This window comes from Mustelus asterias, chromosome 5 (assembly GCF_964213995.1).
Source record: "Mustelus asterias chromosome 5, sMusAst1.hap1.1, whole genome shotgun sequence".
NCBI classification, from domain to species: domain Eukaryota; kingdom Metazoa; phylum Chordata; class Chondrichthyes; order Carcharhiniformes; family Triakidae; genus Mustelus; species Mustelus asterias.
The window spans coordinates 68,023,972-68,048,164 of record NC_135805.1 but is presented as its reverse complement, the minus strand read 5'-3'; the positions used below and the strand labels follow the sequence as shown (position 1 = coordinate 68,048,164).

Sequence of the window (24,193 nt, the reverse complement as noted above, 5' to 3'; positions counted from 1 at the left end):
AGAAAGCTCCTGTCGAAAACAAACTGGACAAGTCAGGCAGTGAGAACTCCGCCGCCTCTTTACCTTGCACCAGCACAGACTGGGTCATCCTGTTCCCCTTCCCTCTGTCCGGTTGCTATGGTTTCCCGGGGGGTTCCATTCCCCGCCGGGCTTTGCCAATTCCGCGCGCGCCCTTCCCCGGGTGGAGACGTCGCTTGCGTCTGACGTCAGGTTGCCGGGGAGACGGCGTGGCTGTGGGGGCGTGGTCGGGAGTGTGACGTCGCCGCTCTGCTGGCGAGGGAGTGTGAGCCTGGAGCACGCGCGGTGTGTCTGCAGACTCCATCCATCAGAGCACCTTCACTCCAGTCACTTATATTCTCATTGCAATACATTGCAGCAATTCTGTGCGAGCTCCTGCCCGCCGATTAACACTTAAGAACTGGTGCCTCTATTAAAGTGATTCTGAATCAGGTAAAGTCAAGTGTTCGTTACCATTCCGCATAATGAGTTTTGCCACGGTGGCAATGATGCCATGTCTCTGTTTTTTTGTAGTCTCTCAGATGACCAGCTGTTTCTGACCGCAAGCTTTGTTTGGGTCCAAGCTGCTGTCATTCTCACGCTTGTAAAGTCGCTCGTTCCACCCGAATGGCGGAGAGGTAAGTAAGCAGCTGTTGCAAACAGTTGATAAACTGAAAGCAACGCGAAGCAGCGGCAATTTATTTTTAAAAATAAGTAGATTGTATTGATTTCTCCTGATTCCCTTGGTAGATGGTGGAGGCATTGGATTCAAGAGAACATCGTAACGGTCAAAGCCAAGGTATGGAGCTTTAAAAAAAACATTCAGATTTCCTGCAAAGCCGAATAGAATGGTATTGCAATTCGTGGGATCGCTTTAGAATTTTTAACAATTAAATTTGCTATTAATTTTGTTAAGAATTCTAACCCTCTGGCCATTCCATTAATTTCTGCCGTTACATCCCATTGCGGACCTACTTTGATAAATATAATCCCAAATCCTCATGTCTCCACAACCTTGGAGACGGGATGTAGGGTCGGCTGATGTGTCTTGGGACCCTATGGAAGTCCTTGTGTAGGAATTGCCTGGAAAGTTTAGAGTTCCCTGGGGATAGCCATGATGTGGAGATGCCGATGTTGGACTAGGGTGGGCACAGTAAGGAGCCTCACAACACCAGGTTAAAGTCCAACAGGTTTATTTGGATTCACGAGCTTTCGGAGCGCTGCTCCTTCAACAGGCGAGCCCTTGTGTAGGAATTGCCCTTAAAATTTAGACTTTCCTGGGATAATCCGCGAATGCCTCCGCCTCAATTTGGAACCTAGGCTAGAGACATGCAACTTACCTGGATGCTGATCCAGGGAATGTTACAGTTGAAAAACTGGTCTAACACCTGGATAACTCCACAACCAAACTCGCCCAACCCCCCATCACGCCATCGTGCCTCCCATCACACACCACCCTCCTCCAGAAATACAACTAACCTCCCCGAGCAGATAGGACTAACTCCCCTTCACTAAGCCCCCTCCTCCGAACACCCCCTTGACCAACCGATTGCCCCCCCCCCCCCCCCGCATAATCAGAAAACCCAGCCACTCATAGACATCCCTGACCACTACTACCATCACCTCCACCCCGGTCTGACCTGACTATCCCCCGTGATCACCTGACTACTAACCTTATGCATCTCACCAACTTACCCAATCACTCATTCACCCATTCATCTATACGCTCATTCATTCAGTAACATCAAAAGACTGGATTTTTGAAAACCTATCTGAATCTGGCACCTACTGCCTTAAATAAAAGGGGATGTTCTCTCCTTCCTCCGACTCTAGTCCACTCATTCAATTTAGACCAGCATTGTTGCACTGCCCATTTCTCTGTCAGCTGGGCTGTTCTGAAGAATCTTCGTGGAAAGTCTTCAAAGAGCTTTAAGTGGTATCTGCATGTGTCATATCTGCTTGAGCAGTACCATTTATGATAAAGTAATTCTAGATTTCTCTATCCTAGTGCCTGGTAAATATCCTTAAATTTATATCTGTGTTACTGCCAAATCTACAATACTAAATGCCATTGTTGTTTGCACATTATCATCTTATTTATGCTTTTGTGGTCACAAAGCAACAATTATTTAAGGGGAATAAGATTCTCTTCTCTTGCATTTGCTTTTATAAATTATCAATTGTCACACTACTGCTAGCATCATGTTTTGTAGAAATAGTTTTAAATCTACACCCTTTGTCCTTTCAAATAGAAACAGTCTCACAGTAGCATTTTTTTCCTACTCATTATTGATCCCTTGAGTTAGTTCATCCATTGCAAATTAGGCTGAATCAGAAACCAAAGTCATTTCAGTGTAGCGATTTTCATGTGCCTCAAGCCTGCACTGTAGACACACACCCATATGGATGTCTCCAAAGGAAATCATAGCTCTGATGTTGTTATTAGGAAGGAGAAAATGTTCATAGGTTTTGGCTTTTTGATGGCGTTGCCAATTTGTTCACTGGATTAAGAACATTGGCAATGTGACTGCTGTTTAAGTATAAGCTACTGTACTCCCTGCAATGATTTCACATTTATGTAACAGGATTAAGACTATATCCTTTTTATTTTATCATTTTAATTTGCAGTCTGCAAAAGCTGTGGAGTTTTTGACGCATGATCTGGCTGAATTCACTCAGGTTATCCAACATGACACTGTGACTACCATTGCAGCCACGGCTTTAGCATTCAAAGAGAAACTTAATGTGAGTCTATAGCCTATTATAACTTACACCGTACATACCAAGTTTCTGATTGCATATCTGTTAATAAATTTACTTTTTTCTGGTAAGGAAGTATAAGCATGTTCTGGTAGAAGCATTAAGTTTCTCTAAGGGAACTTGCTTCTGTTTATTTTGCTTCAACATTGATAAACATATCCTATAATGGGATGTGTGAATGCACTGCATGTGTATATATAAAAAATATCCCTTATTTATGATCTTTGCATGACAGCAATTTTAGTCATGCTGTGATTTCAGTAGAAAACTAATCCAGTTATGCTGAAAGCAGAATACGCGGATGTGGGAAATCTGAAATAAAAACAAAAAGTGCTGGAAATACACAGCATGTTTGACAGCATCTGTGACGAGAGAAATACAAGTTCACTGATTCCCACAGCTACCTTGACTGCAGCTCCTCACACCCTGCTTCCTGTAAGGAATCCATCCCATTCTCCAAGTTTCTCCATCTCTATTGCATCAATTCCAATGATGCCACCTTGGAAAATGGTGTTTCTGACATGTCTGCCTTTTTCCTTAACCAAGATTAAGGAAACCGCACCTATGCTCTCAACCCTTCCTTCCCTCCCAGAACCATGATAGGGTCTCCCTTGTTCACACTTCCCACCCAACCAGCATCTGCATTCAAAGGATCATCCTCCGTGATTTCCACCAACTCCAGCATGATGCCACCGTGAAACACGTCACCCCCTCTGTCAGCATTCTGCAGGGTCCACTCCCTCCATGGCACCCTAGTCCACTCCACCATCACCTCACCACCTCACCCCCTTCAAATGGCACCTCCCGATGAAATCGCATAAGGTGCAACACCTGCCCCTTAACCTCCTTCCTCCTCACCATTTAAGGCCCCAAACGTTTCTAGCAGGTTAAGCAGTATTTCACTTGCACATCCTTCAATTTGATCTATTGTATTCACTGTTCCCAATGTGGTCTCCTCTACATTGGGGAGATTAATCACAGACTGGGTGACTGCTATGCAGAACACTTTCACTCAGCCTGCAGGCATAATTCCAACCTTCCTGTCATTTGCCATTTCAACTCAACATCTTGCTCTCATGCTTGCTCACATGTTCCACTTTGGCCTGCTACAAAGCTTCTATAAAGCCCAGCTAAAGCTGGAGGAACAGCATCTCATCTTCTGATGAGGCATGTTACAGCCCTCAGGACTCAATACTGAGTTCCAACAACTTTAGACTGTGACCTTCCTCCTTCCTCTTAACCTCCTTTTTTATACCCAAAATATTTTTTTGTCCCAATTCAATCCCCCCCACTCCTCTCACCCACTTTGCCTTCAATCACTTATTCTTTAGTTTTGTATTCACTGAGCACTGACATTTGTTCTTCCATTAACACATGCCACTATCAACACCTTCTACAGCCCTACATGCTTCCTGCCCCTTGCGACCTACGCATCTTTGCTGCAATCTCACCCACCTTTCACTGATCTTCTAATCTGCTCCAGCTGCTCTATCCCTCTTGTACAGTATATAATCCATCACATTTCTGCCTCTCTTTAATTCTGAAGAAGAGTCATAGGAACTCGAAACTCTGTTCCTTTCTCCATAGATGCTGCTAGACCTGCTGTATTTTTCCAGCACTTCGTTGATAATGAAGTGTAGTACAGTTAATGATTTCTGATAACAAAAGATAGAATGTCTTTGATGTTTTGGTATTTATGTTCCAGCAACAATGTAACTGCAAATTTGTGAATTTAAAAGTTATATGTTGAATGATATTTTATCTGATTCCAAAAGAAAGTATGCAACATCTTTCAGTTATCAAGTTCACTGACTTCCCTGAGCTGATATGATTTTTAATTCTCATTGTAAGTAGCTGTTATTTTCTCCTCCCACGCCTATGTTCAGTAAAACCAGAGACAGATGTTACCATGATACTTACAAACTGCAGAACTATAGAGGATTTATTTTGGGGTTTTTCTTCTCTTCCAGGTTGAGGAACACACAGAAGGAGACCAGGCATTGAGCAAAGGGCTGTCAAAATTGCTTGGAGCTATCTCTGATGCATTTACACCTACAGCAGAAGAATCCATCACATCTGATGTGGAAACAATAAAGGATGCTCAGATGCGAATTAGCGAGTCATATGATGGTTTTAAGGTACGCAGTGTTGTCAGATAATAGAGGTGAAGTAGAAGGACAAATTATTTTTTAAAACAGCTATCTTTTAACATTTTTTATTTCGCAGGTCCGCCTCGGTAACCTTCAGACTGATCCTGCAACGTACTCCAGTCGGCCAGATGGTAAGATGTAACAAAATAGTAGAATCAACATTTGGAGAGCTGCAAACAAAATTTATTGCAAAGATTTTCATATTTTAACTATTGCATCATTTCTCTTTATGTATTAGATTATTTCATGTAGTGACTCATCACATTTCCCTGCTGTCCCCATTTCACCAGTAGCGCAGGCACGCTCTTCCTCCTCCCTGGCCGAGTAAAGGGCTCACTCCTCAGAACATGTGAGAGTTCTCAGTTTGGGCATGACTCCAGCTGGCTGCGCCCGCTTACACCTGTTGTGGTTGAGTTTGCCCTGTGATGACACAAAGAGGAAGAGTGTAGGTGGGAGTGTTGACATTTAAGATGGCGATGAGGTGTGGCATGCATGGGACTTGAGTGGGAGCTGGGGTGTGGGGAACATAGCAGGTACTGAGCGAACATGGTGATTGTGCGAGGAAAGGGGAAATCTAGTGCCTGCTGCTGGTAAATGCCAAGGTAGCTGAGTCAGAGACTCAGTTAGGTGTGCAAAGGATGTGCGAGGGGGTTCAGTGGGAGACTGGGGGTGGTTCACTTACCCTGCTGAGTGAAGAAGATCATTCATCTTCTGACATTGCTGCCCCGTTCTCACTGCATCCGGGGGATGGGGAGCTGGGGTAGAGGGTGTCCCGCCTCTGCTCCATCCCGCATTCTGGTGAGGGCCCCCTCCAAGTAGCACAGTGCTCCCTTCTTGCCTGCCATTCCCTGCAGTCATTGTGGAACAAGTGCTGGCGTGCCGTTTATATGGAGCTGTCCAGTGCTTGCAGCAGTTAGGTTGTTGCGGGGCTGGCAAATCAGAGGGAACGAGCCGCTGGAGGAGCATGAAACTCATGGGCATAAAAATTACTACCAATGAAGCATAAGATTCAGTCCAAGACCATGCCTGCGCCATTAGCAAGAATCAGTCCCATGCCAGAACCAATACTCTACCATTTTCTGGTAAGATTGCACCCAAAGTATTGGGGGTTAGATGGGAAAGTGGAGATTAGATCAGCCACGCTCTTACCAAATGAGGGAGTAGGCTTGAGGGACCAAATAGTCTACTCCTGCTCCTAATTGGTATGTTTGTACCATTATGAAATCCCCTCTGTGTTGATACCAAGGCCGCCCAGAATATTGACCCCCCCACCCCCGTCATTGGTGAAGAAAACACTCCATTTTTTCTGAGATGATCACATTAAAGCCGATTGTATAGTTACCATGAGCCAAATAGTGTCCTTCAATGCCATTATGACTGAGACACAATTCTCTATCCTAACAAGAACTAAACAATGTTAGTGATTCAGGATAATGCATCCAGGGTAATAAGAAAATAATGTGCAGATTTGTTATTCCTTGTGGCCTGTGTAACAAACAAGATTTGTCATTTTCACTGTGTTTCTAACTCCAGTGCAAAGCAATTTCTTAGATATTCACCTGACTTGCTCATCTAGGATTTAACAATTATACTGAAATCGCTGGTTTCAGCCTCCCTACATAACCTTCCTTCATGGTTCAGTCTCACTTTTGCTTTGAATGTGCATAATGAAAAAATCAGTGCTTCTTATTAGTTTGTAGCCTTGGTCTAACCTGCAGGAAACATTTTCTGTAATTCAAAATATTCAAATTTACTTTAGCTATTTCCAGCAAATTAAATACTGAATTTCAAAGCTGGCCTGTTTTCAGTGAATATTTGGATGAGCTCACTCTTTTCTCATTCTATGTGAATCCTTTTATGTCTGCAGATCAATTTAACTTCTGGCTGTTGACCTTCAGCTTGGAAGATGAGAACTGTGCAATATCGGATCTTTTGGTCAATAGTCCACCAATAAGAGATCTTTACGCAAAACTGGTAAATTTAACAGAAAATGTTTTTGGTGAATTAAGATACTTAGATAAGCTGCATGCAACCATACATGTGCAAAGATGGATTTCGCTTCCAGCTCTTGAGGAGTCGGTTCGCTCAGTTGACTGGACAGCTGGTTCATGATGCAGAGCACAGGTTCAATTCCTGTATCGGCTGAGGTTATTCATGAAGGCCTGCCTTTCAACCTTGCCCTTTTTCCTGAGGTGTGCTGATCCTCAGGTAAAATTGCCATCAGTCAGCTCTCCCCATCAAAAGGGAGAGCAGCCTATGGTCGTCTTGGACTTTACCTTACTATAGATTACTTTGTATTCTTGGAAGAAAAATATGGATTGTGGAGCTAAAACAATTTCTTCAAATTGTTTCAAAAAATATTCAAATTCAGTTTGAGCTAACAATTTTAGCTTCATAATATTATTCCTGTAAACTTAAAAAAAGTTGTGGTTTAGAAGAGTGGGCTGAACTATTATTCTTTTGAGGATCTACCTTGCAATCTCACTTTTGTGAATGAGCTAAGCCGTGCTAATTTAGGCAAATCTGTTAACTTTATGTAACCCACGAGAAGCATTGTTTTATTAATAGACTCTTTGTGCTTTAACTTTACTGTGCTTGTATTGTGCATTTGAGCTTTCTGTGTTTGACTTTGCCTATTTTTATTTGAAATGTTTTAACAGGTTCCTTCTGAGGTCACTCATGCTGACTTTTGGTGTCGGTATTTCTACAGAGTCCACCAGCTTCATCAGGTCAGGACTGCAATGGATAGACATTTTCTGGACAAGATAATAAAGATGTGCAGTATGGGTACTAACATTAATTTCAGCATCTCTGGGTAGCGATGGTGGGGTGGAAGATGAAAGTAAACAATTGCTGTAAATTCCCCTGTTTTGGATGGCAGGTGAGGAGTAGGTCATGTTTGGTTGTGGCACCCTCTGGATCAAATGTCTAGTTAGCACAGAGGATCACTCCGAGTAAGTTTGATCATTGGAAGGTGATTAATATTCATGAAAATGCTGTACTACGATTCATCTTTTTCAAGAGCAAGAAAGGATGAGGACAGAAAATAGAGACAAAGTTTGACAGAAAATGGGATTTGAGGGTGGGAGTTGCTGTGAAATTCTCCTATTGATGAAACTTGGGGACTAGGTTGGCAGTTAGTTCTAACTAATTATTCTACTGAATATTGGGTTTCTGTAGGCAAAAGCATTTGTAATAAATTTATGTCACTTCCAGACAAGTGATGCTGATTATCTTTCTTAATAGAATAGCACAGTCAAAATAGCCTTAAGAAGAGGTAAGCTTATAATACGAGCAAAATAGTACCAAAATGTTTTCTCTTGGGTAGGGCAGTGGTATTGTTACAGGACTAGTAATCCAGAAACCCAGGGTAATGCTCTGGGGACCCTGGTTCAAATCCTACCATCGCAGGTGGTAAAATTCGAATTAAGTAATAAAAAATCTGGAATTAAAAGATTAACCATGATCATGAACCCATTGTTGATTGTCATAAAAACTCGTCCGGTTCACTAGTTTCCTTTAGGGAAGGAAATCTGTCATCCTTACCTGGTCTCGCTTACGTGTGACTCCAGCAATGTGGGTTGACTGTTAAATACCCTCAGAGATGGGCAGTAAATGCTGGCCCATGCAGCGACGCCCACATCCCATGAACAAATAAAACAAAATATTCCACAATCCCACATTATCAGCAGGTGTGGGACGATGGAACGTTATTGCCCTGTTTCAAACTTGTGCACCTTCCAAGTGACTTCCCCCACTAACGCCATTAAACAGCAGAATCACCATTTGAATTGATTTATTATTGTCACATGTATAGTATAAAGCGAAAAGTATTGTCTTTTGTGTGCTGTACAGACAAAGCATACCGTATATAGAGAAAAAAACGAGAGAGTGCAGAATGTAGTGCTGCAATCATAGCTAGGGTGTAGAAAACGATCAAATTAATGTGAGGTAGATCCATTTAAAAGTCTGATGGCACCATTCATGTAGTAGAGAGACAGCTATGCCACAATTTGTTTTGTGGAATACTGTGTTTATAAGGACCATCACTGGAAGTTTTCTGAGGCTCCCAGCTTATATTAAATATTAGCAGCCCTTGCTGATGGGGCTGACTGTTGTTCTGGCCATATTGTACAAGTAGTAATTCAGATCTATGGGACACAGTTCACCCAAATAAAAAGACTATCATCTCAGGTGGGAATTGCATCATGTTTGGGTGCGATCCCAATTGCAATCCATCCACAATTAGTCATTATTTTGGAGGGGAATGGGGCTTGTGTGGGGTTGGCCTTACACATGTTGGTACACAAGTCAGGTTCCTCTGAGATTGAGGTGTCCTTTAAAAAGGATGCTCGAGTAAAGTGACAGCCGTTCCCCCACCCCCCCAGGACATTGCAAATCTTCCCCTCCACCCCCCCCCCCCGCACCCCCCAGCAGACAAGGGCATCACCCCCAACCCTTCACCACAGAGGGGCAACCAACCCACCCCCACTCCCCCATCACTAAATGGTTGAGTCACCCATCTGCCCCCCACACCCTATCCGCACCCCACACACACACAACACACCATGCAGGCATCAGGGTGACCCAACCTACCCCATCCCCAGTAGCACCCGCTACCCTCTCCCACGTGAGCAACACCCTAATATGGGATAGCCAAGAGCTTGCCCCTTCAGGCACCGCCTGTGTCCCAGAGGGACAATGCCAAGGCATATCCTATCCTGACCACCCGAGGCCACAACAGCCTCTGAGCCCCTCGACTTGGCCATCATGTCTATCCAGAGAATTCAGCAGTGGCTGTGAGAAGGCCCTCATTGAGGATCCCTTGGACTTTAATATCTGAGTTATGCCAATTGCTTGTATTTGTTAAAATCAGCCTCCACTAAAGGCAGGCTGTTCAGGCATAAGAGTTAGAAAAAAATTCCCTTAAAAATTGCACTCAGACTGCACACCTGGGCTTTCTAGGAAGCACTTCAGATGTGAAAAAAAGTTCCCTTAAAAAATGTGGTCAGGCAGAGCACCTGCTCTTTCTAGGGGGAACTTCAGCATAGAAAGAAAACCAGTGTAAAAATGCGGTCAGAAAGAACACCTGCTTAAAAGGTGAAGTATTTCAGAGTTAATGGAGCATGAAGTGCTACAAAAGCAAACCAAGCTATTCCCTCTTTTGAAAAAGCATTCAGCTGTCAATCAAGAGGCTTGTAAAAGTCAATGTATGGTGAAGGGCTATGAAAACAAACAAAGCTAATCCCGCCTTTGAAGTAGATGAAACTGTCAATCAGAGAACATTAAAGAGCTCTTGGGCCATCTGTTGCTTTTCAAGGTAGGTTGTGGAAATTCCTCCTTTGAAATAGACTGGGGCTGTCAATCCAATGTTCATGGGTCATGAAATTGAATATGAACAAATGACTTCAAAGTGATTCAAAGCAACAGAGAAAAGAATCTCCAGATCAACCTGAAATTTACATCTGAGAGAGGTTTCAAAGATTTCCAAGGCAGCATTGGGGACACTAGCCACGTGATGTAAAATGTAAGCATGGTCTGCAATGCAGTATGTAAAGGGGCATGGTAATAAATAATGGAAATAGCAGTTATTCATATAACACTTGCACAGTCCAAAGGCTGAATTGCAGTGTAACTTGCAATAAAAAATTCATATATAAACATGTAACAGTTACATAATAACAAAAATAGATAAATTCAGCAGGTAACAGGGAAGAAGTGGACGGGATATAAAAAGAGGAAATATTAAAATTAAATCAGAATTACAAACTAATACACCTTATTACTTATTACAACTCTTGTTTAGGAGGAATCTAGGAGACAAGCTTTAAAAGAAAGAGCAGAACAAAGCACACACTCTGAGGATCTTAAATGGGAAGATGATGAAGGTACAGACTACTTAGAACTCCTCACTCCATTGTGGAGATTTATTTAAGTGATCTTGTGTACATAGAATAGTACAATGAACTAAGTAATTCAAAATAGTTAACTTTCTGTTTCATCTTTTTGTCCTCAGATGAGTGGGATGACACAAGTGTATCCTTGGCTGCTACTTTTAGACCCAACGATCTAAACATAGTAACTAGCAACAGGCATGGTAGAACACTTGAACAACCTGGAAACAAAGTGGAAGAAACTGGCTTCGGAACCACAGTGGCAAGTCTTTCCGAAAGCACGTCCAATGAGATGCCGCCACTTGCATCGCTTTCTGTTGTGGACAAAAAAGGAATCCGATGTAAGCCTCCAGCAGGAGAAACTATCCAAATGTTGGAATCATTTTTGGAAGTCGAGGGGAAGCATGAAAATAAAAGTGTTTTAAAAGAAGAATTGTGTTACAAACTATTTGCAGATGAAGGCATAAGTATTGGTGAGGACATTCTAGGCTTTGAAGAGTACCCCATATCCACTCCTGAGCTGAGCGATCATGAGAGAATTCATTTACAGTCTGACACTGCTCAAAACGCAACAGTAGAATTAAATTCTAATCTTGATGAATCTTCTTTCATGTGTGAAAATGGTGAGTGTTTTATTTCAAATTATATATTAAACTTAACAGTTTGTTAAATAGTTTGATTTTAAAAAAACGTTATTTGTCTTTTTCTACCAATCTTACCCCTGCTGAAGTTTGCAGCTCCTTGCTTCAGTACAGATTGATAGGTCCAGTCACCCTGTGGTACCTAGCACAAGTGACCATTCTTCAAATTTGCACCTTGTCGTTGAGTGCCAGTAGGCTGATGACAGTTGGGCTTCACAGAAAATTTTAGCATGTGTTCAGCATGTTTCTCACAAGCTTACTTGTACTATTGGTTCCTGGACTGCAACCAGGAGTGGAAACTATGGTTAATTTTCCTCTCTCTAACTTGAGACAGCTAAGACCAGTTGTGGTAACATTACTGGCAATCTGGCTGAAATCATCAAACTTAGCACAAGCCATAAATTGAAATTGCGATTAGGCTATACTTACATTGCCTTGGTTCATTGAGTAATTCAGAAGCTTTTTAAAATTTTTAATTTTCCGCTAAATTTCTTGTGTTTGAACATCACTTTAGAAAAATCGGGGGCAATTTTCCCATCCCACTGCGCTGCTCTGCACTGGACACCTTGGCCTCTGCGCATCTCCCAGCACCGGATTTCTGGCGCCATCAGCCCCAGGCCAGAGACCGGGGCTGTGGTTAAGGGGGTGGGATCGAGGCTGGCCTGGGCCAGTGATCGGGCTGTGGGGGATCGCGTGATGTGGAGATGCCGGCGTTGGACTGGGGTGAACACAGTAAGAGTTTGAACAACACCAGGTTAAAGTCCAACAGGTTTATTTGGTAGCAAATGCCACTAGCTTTCGGACCCCTGCTCCTTTGTCAGATGGAGTGGAAATTTGCTGTCGAAGCAAATTTCCACTCCATCTGACGAAGGAGTAGCACTCCGAAAGCTAATGGTATTTGCTACCAAATAAACCTGTTGGACTTTAACCTGGTGTTGTTAAAACTCTTACTGGGATCGCATAGCCAGCGATGTGAGGGTCGCGGGGCTGGCCAGCAATTGAGCTGGCCAGCAATTGGGAGGTTGGCAGACAGGGGCCACTGCGCATGCGCAGATCTCGGCATGGACAGATCAGCGCATATGCACTGGCCCGCTCAACGCTTTGCTGCCGGCCTCTTCAGTGGGAATAGGCACCACCCCCTGATTTTTTCACGTGAATCGTGCTGAGGCACTCTGCAGTGCACAGAGTGTGGGAGATTCATTTTGAAACTCCCGCTGAAAACACCTGCGGGATTTACTCCAGTTTTTACACGAATTCAACACTTAGTATTTTTTGGGAGAATCATCCCCAGCATCTTTAGTTTAGCACTTGAAGAATCTATTTAAATTTTAAAAAAATTATGTTTGGCTTAGATTCCCTTTTTATGTCATATTTTTTCTGTCAAGCCATGTCTATCACTTTTTTCAAATTTCCTGTTTCAGAGAAATATGTACATTAGTGGTGATTCAGGCTCTCCAGTCTGAACTTCCCAGATGGGTTGTGTTGTGGTACTATTGCCAATAGGTAATCTATAATTGGTTGCAGTTAATTACAGAATAAATTGTATTCATTTGTGGGATGCAGGCATCACTGGTGAGACCAACATTTAATGCCCATACCTAATTACCTTTGAGAACATGTTGGTGCGCTGTCTTCTTGAACTGCAGCAGTCCATCTGGTGTATGTAGACCCACAATGCTATCAGGAAGAGTGTTCCAGGATTTTGACCCAGTCGCAATGAAGGGACAGCAATATACTTTCAAGTTAGGGTTGTGTGTAACTTGGAGGGGAATTTGTTTCCCAAGCACTGTTGCCTTTGTTGTTCTAGGTGTTGAGGCTGCAGGTTTGGAAGCTGCTACCAAGGAGGCCTTGGTGAGTTGCTACAGTAAATCTTAGGAATGGTCCACTCTTCTGCCGCTGTGTGCTGGTGGTGGAGGAAGAGGAAGTTCAAGGTGGTAGGTAGGTTGCCAATTAAGCTGTTTTGTCCCAGGTATTTCGAGCTTCTTGAGATTTGTTGGAGCTGCACTCATCCGGTTTAAATGGAGAGTGCTTGAGCTTTGTAGATGGTGAAGAGGCTTTGGGAGTCAGGAGATATGCAGAATTCCAGCTTCTGACCTCTCTTGGATCCGTGCCATATGGATGATCCAGCTAAGTTTTTGATCAATGGTGATGTCTAGAATGTTGATGGTGTCTTTTTTTAACAACGATGATCCTGTTGAATGTCAAGAAGAGGTGGTTTGAATCACTTTTGTGGTGGTCATTTCCTGACACTTAAGTGGCAACTATTAATTGTGCCACATAACAGCAAAAGTCCGGGTCTTCTGAATTTCCGTCGCAGTCTGCTTCGTTATCTGAGGAAGTATGAATGGTGCCGTCATCAACAACATTTTCACTTCTGACTTTATGATAATGCAAAATCATTGATGAAGCAGCCAAAGATGATTGAGTCTAGGAGCCTGCTTTGAGAAACTCTGCAACGATATTCTCAGGCTGCGATGACTGGCCTTTAAGAAACCACAATCATCATTCTTTGCACCAGGTATGTCTCCTGCCATTGAAGAGTCCTTCTCCTGAGTCCAGTTGACTTCAATTCTACTAGAGCCCCTCGATGACGCACATGATCAAATGCTGCCTTGATTTCAAGGGCAGTCACTCGCGCCTCATTTCTAAAGTTCAGTTGTTTGGACCATGGCTGTAATGAGGTCCAGGGCCTGATGCCATGAGACTTTATGGTGTCTGGAGTCGACGTTTAGCACTCTCATGGCCACTCCTCTCTGACTGTATGCCACACTGTCGCAGCCGCCTCAAGTGGATCTGTTCTGCCAGTGGGACAAGAGATGGAGGAGTCTATGATGTTGTCTGACAGGTATGATTTAGTGTGCCTCCTATGTCAAGCTGTTGCTTGACTAGTCTGTGGAATAGTTCGCCCACTTTGGCACAAGTCCCCAGATGTTATTGCAGAGGAGTTGCCTGCTCGACTGGCCTAGGTATATATTTGTCTTACCTCGGACCTTGGTCAATGCTGGGTGGTCTGACAGGCTTTACCCTTATTTGACTTTTCAGTCCTGGCTCTGTATTTCTCTGGTTTTCTGCAACGTTACAGTGGGCAGTTAAGAGTCAACCACATTGTTGTGAGTCTTGTTGTATTTGGGCCAGACTGGGTGAGGATGGCAGATTTTCTTTCCTGTAAGAGGTCATTGAATGTAACTGTACTACATTTGCATGGTCGCCATTACTGATTCGATCCTTTTTATTCTAGATTTTATTTAATTCAAAGGGCCAGAACTTAGTGTGCATGGGTGAGATGGTGGGTTGGGTCGGGAGGGTGGGGTGAAGGCATAGCCGAGGTGTATGGGGGGATAGAGGGTGATTGGGGATGAGGGATTGTTGGATTTTGGGGGTCGGTGGCGGATGGCTGAAGGGTAGTCTGGGTGGGGGTGGGGAGGGGAGCACATACTTGGGCTGCTCAGTGCCCAGCGTGGGGTGGGAAGGGGGCATATACTTGGGGTGCTCAGTGCCTGGTGGGAGGGGGTGGTGGAGTCTGGTCAGGGGAGTTATTAATATAGTTACCCAAATATTAGAAGTGGTTTTAATTCTTCTAACATTTAATTAGGTTGGAGTATTGGATGGTTCCCAATGCAGGATATTTACTTATCAGGAGTTTGAACTTTCCAGGAAATTCCTGTGGAGTCGTTGTGTGAGGACGTCATAGGAAGTCCCCCAACAGATTTTCTGGGGTACTTCCTGGGTACAACCTCCCCCCAGAGATTAGACTTTTAAATGGTGCATTTACTCTATAAGTTTAGCATGTGTGTTAACGCCAAAAACAAATGTAATGTAAATCATGTATTAATCAATGCGGTCTCCTTCTGCTGGACTCTGGGGTCAGAACAGCCTTGATTCCAGATTTCTTTGCATTTATGCTATAACTGTAGCGTCAGAGAAAAGAGCTCCTTGTGTTAGTTTTTTCTTAAATCTCACATCTAGTATTCATGTGTATTTTGCTGACACTCCAGTATTTAATATTATAATAATAAATATCTGATATTTTTCTTTTAATAACTAAAGCTTTCTTAGTCTAGCTTCCAGTATTTGAGTTTTTATTTTATTAAACGGCATATTATCTGACTTTTCTTTGTCCATGAAATTGATGACTCACTGCTAGGCTTTTAAAAAACACGTTGTCGCTCCACTCTTGTTACGATTTTGTCACTCCTGGAGTAATGTCAAGATTTTATACTTGCCTTCTAATGCTGGTTGCTCCTTTAAGCTTCATCTCCTGGTTTGTGTTTCTCTTGCAGTGAACTGGCACTGTTTGTACCTCCACAATGATGCCTTTCATAATTTTATCTAAAATAACTAACATTCTGTTTCCAGAAATCAATTGCACCATAGAACTGCCTACCACCAGATGCAAAAAAGACACAGGGTTTTATTGTCCATTTTAGTTGCAAAATTTTGTGAAATTAGAAAAGTCACTGTGTTGAATATGCTCAACTTTGCTGATTTACTGATCCAAAGTTTCACTATTGCATTTGTTTATTGAAAATATTAATTATACATCTGAAAGCAAGTGTGGAATACAAGTAGAAAGAAACTTAAGCAAGGAGTAAAAAGGGCTAAAAGGGGTCATGAAAAATCATTGGCCAGCAAGATTAAGGAAAATCCCAAGGCTTCTTATACATATATAAAGAGCAAGAGGGTAGCCAGGGAGAGGGTTGGCCCACTCAAGGACAAGGGAGGGAATCTATGCGTGGAGCCAGAGGAAATGAGCGAGGTATTAAATGAGTACTTTGCGTCAGTATTCACCAAAGGACTTGGTGGATGATGAGCCTGGGAAAGGATGTGTAGATAATTTGAGTCATGTTGAGATCAAAAAGGAGGAGGTATTGGGGTTCTTGAGGAGAAACACTAAGGTAGACAAATCCCAAGGGCCTGATGGGATATACCCCAGAATACTGAGAGGCAAGGGAGAAAATTGCTGGGGCCTTGAGAGAAATCTTTGTATCCTCACTGGCTACAGGGGAGGTCCCAGAGGATTGGAGAACAGCCAATGTTGTTCCTTTTGTTTAAGAAGGGTAGCAAGAATAATCCAGGTAATTACAGGCCGGTGAGCCTTACGTCAGTGGTAGGGAAATAATTGGAGAGGATTCTTCGAGACAGGATTTATTCCCACTTGGAAATAAGTGGATATATTAGTGAGAGGCAACATGGTTTTGTGAAGGGGAGGTCGTGTCTCACGAACTTGATCGAGTTTTTCGAGGAAGTGACGAAGATGATTGATGAGGGTAGGGCAGTGGATGTTGTCTCATGGACTTCAGTAAGGCCTTTGACAAGGTCCCTCATGACAGACTGGTGCAGAAGGTGAAGCCGCATGGGATCAGAGGTGAGGTGGCAAGGTGGATACAAAACTGGCTCGATCAAAGAAGACAAAGGGTAGCAGTGGAAGAGTGCGTTTCTGAATGAAGGGCTATGACAAGTGGTGTTCCTCAGGGATCAGTGCTGGGACCTTTGCTGTTGGAGGAAAATGTAATTGGATTGATTAGTAAGTTTGCGGACGACACAAAGGTTGGTGGATTTGCGGATAGCAATGAGGACCATCAGAGGATACAGCAGGATATAGATCAGTTGGAGACTTGGGCAGAGAGATGGCAAATGGAGTTTAATACGGACAAATGTGAGGTAATGCATTTTGGAAGGTCTAATACAGTTAGGAAATATACACTAAATGGCAGAACCCTTAAGAGTATTGATAGGCAAAGAGATCTGGGTGTACAGGTACACAGGTTGAAAGTGGCAGTGCAGGTGGAGAAGGTAGTCAAGAAGGCATATGGCATGCTTGCCTTCATCGGTCAGGGTATTGAGTTTAAAAATTGGCAAGTCATGTTGCAGCTTTATAGAACCTTAGTTAGGCCACACTTGGAATATAGTGTTCAATTCTGGTCGCCACGCTACCAGAAGGATGTGGAGGTTTTGGAGAGGGTACAGAAAAATATTACCAGGATGTTGCCTGGTATGGAGGGCATTAGCTATCAGGAGAGGTTGGAGAAACCTGGTTTGTTCTCACTGGAGCGACTGAGGTTGAGGGGAGGCCTGATAGAAGTCTACAAGATTATGAGAGGCATGGACAGAATGGATAGTCAGAAGCTTTTTCCCAGGGTGGAAGAGTCAATTACTAGGGGGCATAGGTTTAAGGTGCGAGGGGCAAGGTTTAAAGGAGATGTACCAGGCAGATCTTTTACACAGAGAGTAGTGGGTGCCTGAAACTCGTTGCCGGGGGAGGTAGTAGAAGTGGATACAGCAGTGACTTTTAAGGGGAGTCTTGACAAGTACACGAATAGGATGGGAATAGAGGGATATGGTCCCCGGAAGGGTAGGGGGTTTTAATTAAGTCGGGCAGCATGGTCGTTGCAGGCTTGGAGAGCCGAAGGGCCTGTTCCTGTGCTGTAATTTTCTTTGTTCTTTGTTCTTTCAGTAGTTCTGCAACAGGTTTATACTGATATAATATTGTTTTATTTTTCACTAATTAAGATATTTTGTGTTAAACACGACAAAACCAGTTTAAATTCTCCATCTTGCATTGCTGAAGTAGAAGTACACCAGTTATCCACTTGACCTTGAGATTATGTGACTTTTGGGTTAATCACTGTGACACTGTCTAATATTACAGAAGTAATGGCCATCAGACGTTCGTCACTTTAATGTAACAACTGTATAGAACTCTGGATCGCTCTATATTGATTTTACTAAATTTGAGACCATTTGTTTTTACTTTCATTGGCTGAAAAATGATTGTAGATTTTCTTTAAGTGAATCATTGTCTATGGCTGGTATTTTCCTGCCCATCCCGCTGGTGGCATCTTCCGGTCCCACCAAAAGTGACCCCCTGCAGCGAGTTCCCTGGCGACATTGCCAGCGAGTACTGCAAATAGCCATCAACATCGATTGAGACCAGAAGATCCCAATGGCGAGCTGCCTCTGCCACCGGAAAACACGTGGAGCGGGCCAGAAAATCCGGCCCAGAAATCAAAGTATTGATGTGAATGCATCATAGAAATAACAAGGTTAATTTAATTTTTACATTGGTTAAGTTATGTCATTATGATACAGGCAGATGAACAGGATAGTTCAGAGATGAGAGCTTATCAAAGATTGTCACAAGTTTATTTTGAGCTGAAGACTATTGCTTGGCAAAATGCTCAAAAAGGGTAATAACTAGACTAGTAGTCACAAGAAAGGCAGATGAAAGGAAGGTGATTTGGAAGAATAAAAGCCTGTCATTTATTATGCAGTCCGCTGAAAACTATGACACCAATTTTATTCTCATTACCATCCCATTTACGCCTATAAATGGGTTGATGTGGGACAAGTATTGCAAAAACAAATGCCAATGCAATGCTGGAGGAATAGTTTTTGGAGCCTTTCATTTTGACTGATGCTGTTGCCTGAAATAGATGGGGGCTTAATTAAACTATTGAAAAAGGGGTCAGGTAGTTAGGACCTTGGTGATTTTCAGAAACACCAGCTCTAGCACCATCACATCCTCAAACAACCCACAATCAAGGGGAGTACTGGGGATCAGGATATTGAATTCGATGATTAGCCATGATCAAGATGAATGGTGGAGCAGGCTTGAAGGGCCGAATGACCTACTCCTATTTCTATGTTTCTTGTACAGATTAGGAACTGACAGTTTCAAACAGCATTCATTTGCTGTTAGTTAAAATGCTACAAAGTTTGGGAGACATTTTGTTCACAATTTGTAGCGGTTCATTTTTAAAAAAGTACTTGTATTGACTACATGGCTTTCTGAAATCTCGAGGGATACTAGTAACGCACTTCTTTCAAAATGAGCATCCTTCTAGCAGTTCTTTTCTGGCTAAAGGAAAAGGAATTTCTGCAACAGGTTGAAGCAGCACAGCAAGAAGGGGACCCGCTGACAGAATTATTTTCACCTCTCTCAGCCCCCAGCAACTATAGACACACTATAGACACTTCTCTGATGGACAACGCATAAGGAGGCCACAACTCTCAAAGGACACTCAGTGTTTTGTCACTTCCTATAACCCACTGCCACAACAAACGTGTTGCCCGTTGCAGTCAAAGTCACTGCATGTCCTGAATACCTCCTGCTCCATCCAATCTGCTGTAGAGGATATTGTTCAGCCTGTCATATTTGCCTTAAGCAAGTGACTGCTGCAAGTTTACTGAAACAAATACACGGTATTTTATTCACTTTGCCCCACAGAAAACTATGAGCTGCACTGGGGTTTGCAGATTACAAGTTTCCCTAAGTTCAAGGCTTTGTTTATTCATTCATGCGATGTGAGTGTTGCTAGTAAGGACGCCATCCTGAGGAGCTCCTGCAGTGATGTCCTGGGACTGAGATGATTGACATCCAACAACCACAACTACCTTCCTTTTGTGCCAGGCATGACTCCAATCATTGGTGAGTTCCCCTCTACCCCAATTTCCATTAACTTCAATTTTGCTAGAGCTCTTTTGATGCTGCACTCTGTAAAGGGCACCTTACCTCACCTCTAGAATTTAGTTCTTTTATCCATATTTAGACTCAGGGCCTAATAAAACCTTGAGCTAAGTGGCCCTGGTGGAACCCAAACTCCGAGCCAGTAAGCAGGTTAATGATGAGTAAGTGTCACTTGATAGTACTGTTGGCAACATCTTCAATCAGTGCTGATTAGTGAGAGGAAGCTGAGGGTATGGTAATTGACAGATTGGATTTGTCCTGGACAAATCTAGACAGTTTTCCACATTGCCAGACTGATACCAGTACTGGAACAGCTTGGCATGGTTATTTCTGGAAGTCTTCTGTACTGTTGTTGGAATGTTGTCCAGACCCATAGCTCTAGGTCCTTCCAGTGCCTTCAGCCAGTTTTTGGTATCACATGGAGTGAATTGAATTGGCTGATAACAGACTTCGGTCATGATGAGGACCTCCGGAGGAGTCTGAGATGGATCATACGACTGGCATACTTGGCTGAAGATAGCTGTAAATGCTTCAGTTTGGTCTTTTTGCTTTGATGTGCATCCTCACATGGGGATATTTGTGGAACTTCCTCCTCCAGTGAGTTGTTTAATTATCCACCACTATTCAGGTCTGGATGTAGCAGGGTTGCAGAGCTTAGATCTGATCTGTTGCCTGTAGGATTGCTTAATTCGGTTTATCGCATGTTGTGTCTTCGTGTAGTCCTGTGTTCTAGTTTCATCAGCTTGGCAACTCATTCTATACTTGGTGCTGTTCTTGGACTGCTCTCTTGAAATCTTAATTGAACCACCATTGCTCCTGGCTTAATCACAATCATAGAGTGAGGGACATGTCAGGCCATGAGGCTACAGTTTGTCATTCAACACAATTCTGCCACTGCTGATGGCCTATTTCACCTCATGGATGCCCAGTTTTGAGTTGCTAGATTTGTTCTGAATCTGTCTCATTTAGAACCATGGTAGTAACATACAATGCAATGGAGGATAGCCTCAATCTGAACAAAGGACTTTGACTCCACAAGGACTCTGCGGTGGTCACTCTTATTGATATTGTCAAGGACGGATGCATCTGTGATTGGTGAGGATGAGGTGAAACAATTTTTTTCCCTCTTGTTGATTATTTTGCAATCTGCTGTAGGCATAATCAGCAGATGTCTTTCAGGACTCTATTAGCTCAGTCAGTCCTACTGAGCCACTCTAGGTGATGGTCATTGAAGTCCCCCATCCAGAGTCCTTGTTACCCTCAGAGCTTCTGCTAATTAGTTTTCAACATGGAGGAGCACTGAATCAACATTTGAGGCATGGCAGTAAGTGATAATCAATTGAAAGTGCTTGCCATGTTTGACCTGATGCCATAAACCTTCATGGGGTGCAGAGTCAATGTTGAGGACTCTGAGCCATTCTCTCCTGACTGTTACCACTACGCTGTCACTTCTGGCAGCACATTGGCTGTAAAGTACGATTCGGTGAGTGTGATTGTGTCAGGCTGTTGCTTGACTAGTCTTGAAAACTCTCCCAATTTTAGACATGTCCTCAGATGTTAGTGAGCAGGACATTGCAGGGTCTGTCAGTATTTCATCCTTTCAATTTTTCTGGAGCAGCTAGAATCAGTGGTAACTAGGCCATCTCAAAGGTAATTACGCATCATGTGGTCACATGGGCAGTTTTGAGGGCATCAATGAGCTTTTATGACAGTATTGTCATTTTACATTCTGTTACTGAGACTAGCTTTTCAACTCCAAATTTATTAATTAATTAAACTTAAATTCCACTAGCTGCCATGGTGGAATTTGAACTCCTATTCTAGAGCGTCAATCTGAGCCTCTGGGTTATCAGTCTGGTAACATTACCACAATGCTACCATTCCCTTCACACTTGAAATGCACACTCGAATGAAGCCCAAGCATTAAGTGACTCAAACCATTCAACTAAGGCATTGGGTGGAAGTGCAATCAAAAAAAACTCTTGCTTTCAGCTCTGTATCTGCTAAAGGTTAACATTCACTGCACTATCCCTTCTCTTGTTGACTGCAGTTTTATTTTGGTTGATATAGGTTGCTCCTTCATTGGCGGAAAAGGCTGCTGTTTAATTAATCTAAATCCACCAGTGGCAGAGGCAGGATTGCTGATCATTATGGCTTATATTAACTAAAAACAGTGCAACTAACAAAAGAAAAAAGTAGCTCAGATAATTTATAGCTGAAGAATGGGATTTTCAAGGCTGAATCTGGCCATGTATTGGCCACCACAAGGTTGGAGTTTGAGGAACATTCCAGTTATAATGGTTGTGACAATGGGTTTGAACAGTGATAATGGGTTCAAACAGTAAGAATCTATAATATTGATACATATTTGTAACTCTTCTCAATGATTAATCAATTGTGTTTTCTGGACTCAGGTTTTATGATGATTTTTGTTGTAGGAAACACTTCAAATTCTGTTGAAAACTGGGATGAAGATCTTGATCTGGACATGACTGAAGAGGAAATCCAGATGACTTTATCGCGAGCTGAAGCCTCAGGGGAGGTACTAGTCTTGTCCTGCATTGCTTTTCTGCCACAATCATTACAGATTGCAAGGTGGTGATTATAATGCATTTTTTTTCTTTTCCAGCTTGGACCTGAAGAATGGGATGATTGGGTATGTGAACAGAAGTGAACTCTTGACGCATCCAGGCAATTACCTACAATATTTGTTCTGCAAGAGCATAAGTAACTGAGTACGGTGTCACAAGCTGTTGCCTTTGAGTGCTGCATTAAAAGAGACAACAACCTGTTTATGGACCACATGGCTATGTTGTTCTGTGAGACATTATACACTTGATAATCATTTTTACATTGTGCAGTTTTATGAGGTGATTGAAGATCTGCCTTTGAACATAAGTTAAACCTAATAAGGAATGCAAAATTTCAGTGATAAATGCTAATACTAAATAAAATCCTGGCAGCCTTGGTCATTAATCCACAGTGTGTTCATAACACAGCAGATAATTGACTGGTTTTCTTTTAAAAATTACAAGAATAAGGCTACGGATTGTCAAAAGATTCAGAGCATCGTGTGATCAATGGCCTCAGTAATCTGCGGAACTCCGCATTACTCAAACTTTTGATAGCCCAGTCAGTCATCTGCATGGAAGTGCTGTCAAACTGTATAAATTAATCTGACCTAGCAAAGAAGGCATTGATTGCACAGCAAATTGACTAATCTAACAGAAGTTCTCTATAGCTTCCTGGATGATCCCTGTTGTATAAACATTGTGAGCTGTAGTCGTTTTCTGTGCCACAGGCAGCAAGGCATACTGTGATTCTTGCTACCTGTTATCATTGCATTAAGAAACAGAGCTCCACAGCTTCATGATTGAAGCACAGCCTCCAGAGAAAGATCAATTACTAGGGGGCATAGGTTTAAGGTGCGAGGGGCAAGTTTTAAAAGAGATGTACGAGGCAGATTTTTTACATAGAGAGTGGTGGGTGCCTGGAACTCATTGCCGGGGGAGGTAGTGAAGTGGATACGGTAGTAACTTTTAAGGGGTGTCTTGACAAGTACATGAATGAGATGGGAATAGAGGGATATGGTCCCTGGAAGCGTAGGGGGTTTTAGTTAAGTCGGGCAGCATGGTGGGTGCAGGCTTGGAGGGCTGAGGGGCCTGTTCCTGTGCTGTAATGTTCTTTGTTCTATCTCCGAGGAACGGTCTTGCTAAACGCATGTTGATAGCTATTGCTGGATGGGTATTATTAAAATATGTAGCTTTTCCCTGATGCTGCCAGATTGATCTGTCTTACATTCCAACCTCCTATTGCTCTCCCTTGTATGTCCCCAGAACTTCCTGGAATTGATGTTGCTGTGCTTTTTAGATTGACGTCCAGTGGACCTAGGACCTGACACAAACTCTTACCTTTGCAAAAACACAATTATTGATCTGCACCCTCCTACAAAACAGGAACTTGGAGCTTCAGACTTTGACTTCCTGGGCAGGATTTTCCGGCTGCATTCGCCCAAAAACCGGAAAATCCCACCCAAGGTCAATGGACCTTTCATGATCAGCCCCCGCCTGCCTGCTACGATTCCCGTGGCAGACGGGATGGGAAAATATCAGTCTCTATTTTCAATGTCATAGAGATTTACTGGCATTGAATCTGCCTGGACTTCCTGTCCACACCATTTGTAACTAATTTGAGTCATGCTTTTTATTTTGACATTGAACACTGATTTCTTTTTTCCCCAATTCATTTCCTGCGGTATGAAGGTAAGTCCCGTTTTCAAGGTGA

General features: G+C 42.9%; 2 protein-coding genes across 2 annotated transcripts in view; one reads left to right on the top strand and one right to left on the bottom strand.

Annotated features, from left to right (window-relative positions):
• Positions 1-202, bottom strand: part of tube1 (tubulin, epsilon 1) — a 31,953-nt gene extending 31,751 nt beyond the window's left edge. Inside the window, exon 1 of the mRNA XM_078213701.1 lies at positions 64-202. Within this exon, the coding sequence (XP_078069827.1) occupies positions 64-88 (25 nt within the window). The 5' untranslated portion in view covers positions 89-202. The remainder of the gene's footprint in view (positions 1-63) is intronic.
• A 329-nt stretch (positions 203-531) lies between these two features.
• LOC144494111 (BSD domain-containing protein 1-like) lies at positions 532-22,874 on the top strand. The gene is made up of 11 exons (XM_078213700.1): positions 532-635; positions 748-796; positions 2,626-2,742; positions 4,728-4,895; positions 4,984-5,038; positions 6,775-6,881; positions 7,568-7,636; positions 10,714-10,795; positions 10,924-11,424; positions 22,348-22,451; positions 22,539-22,874. Exons 1-11 carry the CDS (start codon positions 625-627, stop codon positions 22,581-22,583), a joined length of 1,308 nt encoding a protein of 435 aa, XP_078069826.1. The 5' UTR covers positions 532-624; the 3' UTR covers positions 22,584-22,874.
• The last annotated feature ends 1,319 nt before the right edge of the window (positions 22,875-24,193 follow it).

Excerpts from the sequence above, each read along its gene's own strand:
- LOC144494111 (XM_078213700.1), top strand. Across the intron at positions 4,896-4,983 it reads AGTCATATGATGGTTTTAAG|GTCCGCCTCGGTAACCTTCA; the intron begins GTACGCAGTGTT and ends TTTATTTCGCAG. Across the intron at positions 10,796-10,923 it reads TAAATGGGAAGATGATGAAG|ATGAGTGGGATGACACAAGT; the intron begins GTACAGACTACT and ends TTTTGTCCTCAG.